General features: G+C 42.1%; 1 protein-coding gene across 1 annotated transcript in view; it reads right to left on the minus strand.

Annotated features, from left to right (window-relative positions):
- The window catches only part of LOC116690601 (aldehyde dehydrogenase, mitochondrial), a gene marked incomplete at its 5' end in the record, with an annotated part of 26,596 nt that overhangs the window by 8,987 nt on the left and 16,616 nt on the right, over positions 1–993 (minus strand). The window contains 1 exon segment of the mRNA XM_032517684.1: positions 494–622. Coding sequence (XP_032373575.1) covers positions 494–622 — 129 coding nt within the window.

Consider the following 993-nt stretch of genomic DNA (forward strand, 5'->3'; position numbering starts at 1 on the left):
AGTGGCATGAAAAGAAAAGACTACAGTAAAGTACAAGTACCTCAACATGTGGACTGAAATACAGTACTGGAGTACATGTACTTAGTTCCATTCCACCAGTGAAGGAGGATAAAGAGCTCTGTAATAACCTCAGAGAGAATGAGGCCTCAATAGGTTCTTCAGAAATAAAACTTTCTGATTCTTAACCACGTTATTTATGCCCATGATACAGAGGCTAACCCTGAAAAGCAAAGATAGATTACATAATTCTATAACTTTTCCCATCAGACATTTCTACTGTTGTGGACACACGGCAGACTGGTGCAAGCTTCAACACGAGCCTACCAGAACTAGAGGCTGAGTGAGGACAGAATGTGTTGCTTTGATCCAACTGATTTTACAGTAAGGCGTAAATATTATATTTGTTAAAAAGAAAAAAGGTCTTTGTGTTCCTGTGTGCAGCGCTGGAAGTCGTTAAAGTCCCAATAACAGGAGAAAAAGAGAAACAAAGTACCTCTTTAATCAGGCTGGCTACGTAGAGAGCTGTGAGCGGCGTCTGCTCCGCCACTTTCATCACCACAGTGTTACCGGTCGCCAGGGCCGGGCCGAGCTTCCACGCCTGCATCAGCAGAGGGAAGTTCCACTGCAGGGGGGGGGAGAAAAAGGTATATTCACGTCACACTTCACTTCTACTGATTAAGGCCTCCTGCACACTGCCCCTGCCTGCGTGGCGGAGCGTGGCGGCATGTCTGTTTTTATTTCAGCTCCCATGTTAACAGTTCATGTTCAGATGTTTGAAAGTCTCAAGGTTTTGGCATAAATGCAGATATAAATGTAATTTTTCTTTCATTTCCCATCCTCACAACGGTTAAGTAGCCTGTGAATTAAAGAGTTATTAGTGTGAAAGATGTGAAATATTACCCACATAAATTATCAAACTGTTATGGAATATCAGTGGATAAAATTGTGTTTTTTTTCATAGAAAACGTCAGACATATGCCAGTAAGTGAAGTG

This window comes from Etheostoma spectabile, chromosome 6 (assembly GCF_008692095.1).
Source record: "Etheostoma spectabile isolate EspeVRDwgs_2016 chromosome 6, UIUC_Espe_1.0, whole genome shotgun sequence".
NCBI lineage: Eukaryota > Metazoa > Chordata > Actinopteri > Perciformes > Percidae > Etheostoma > Etheostoma spectabile.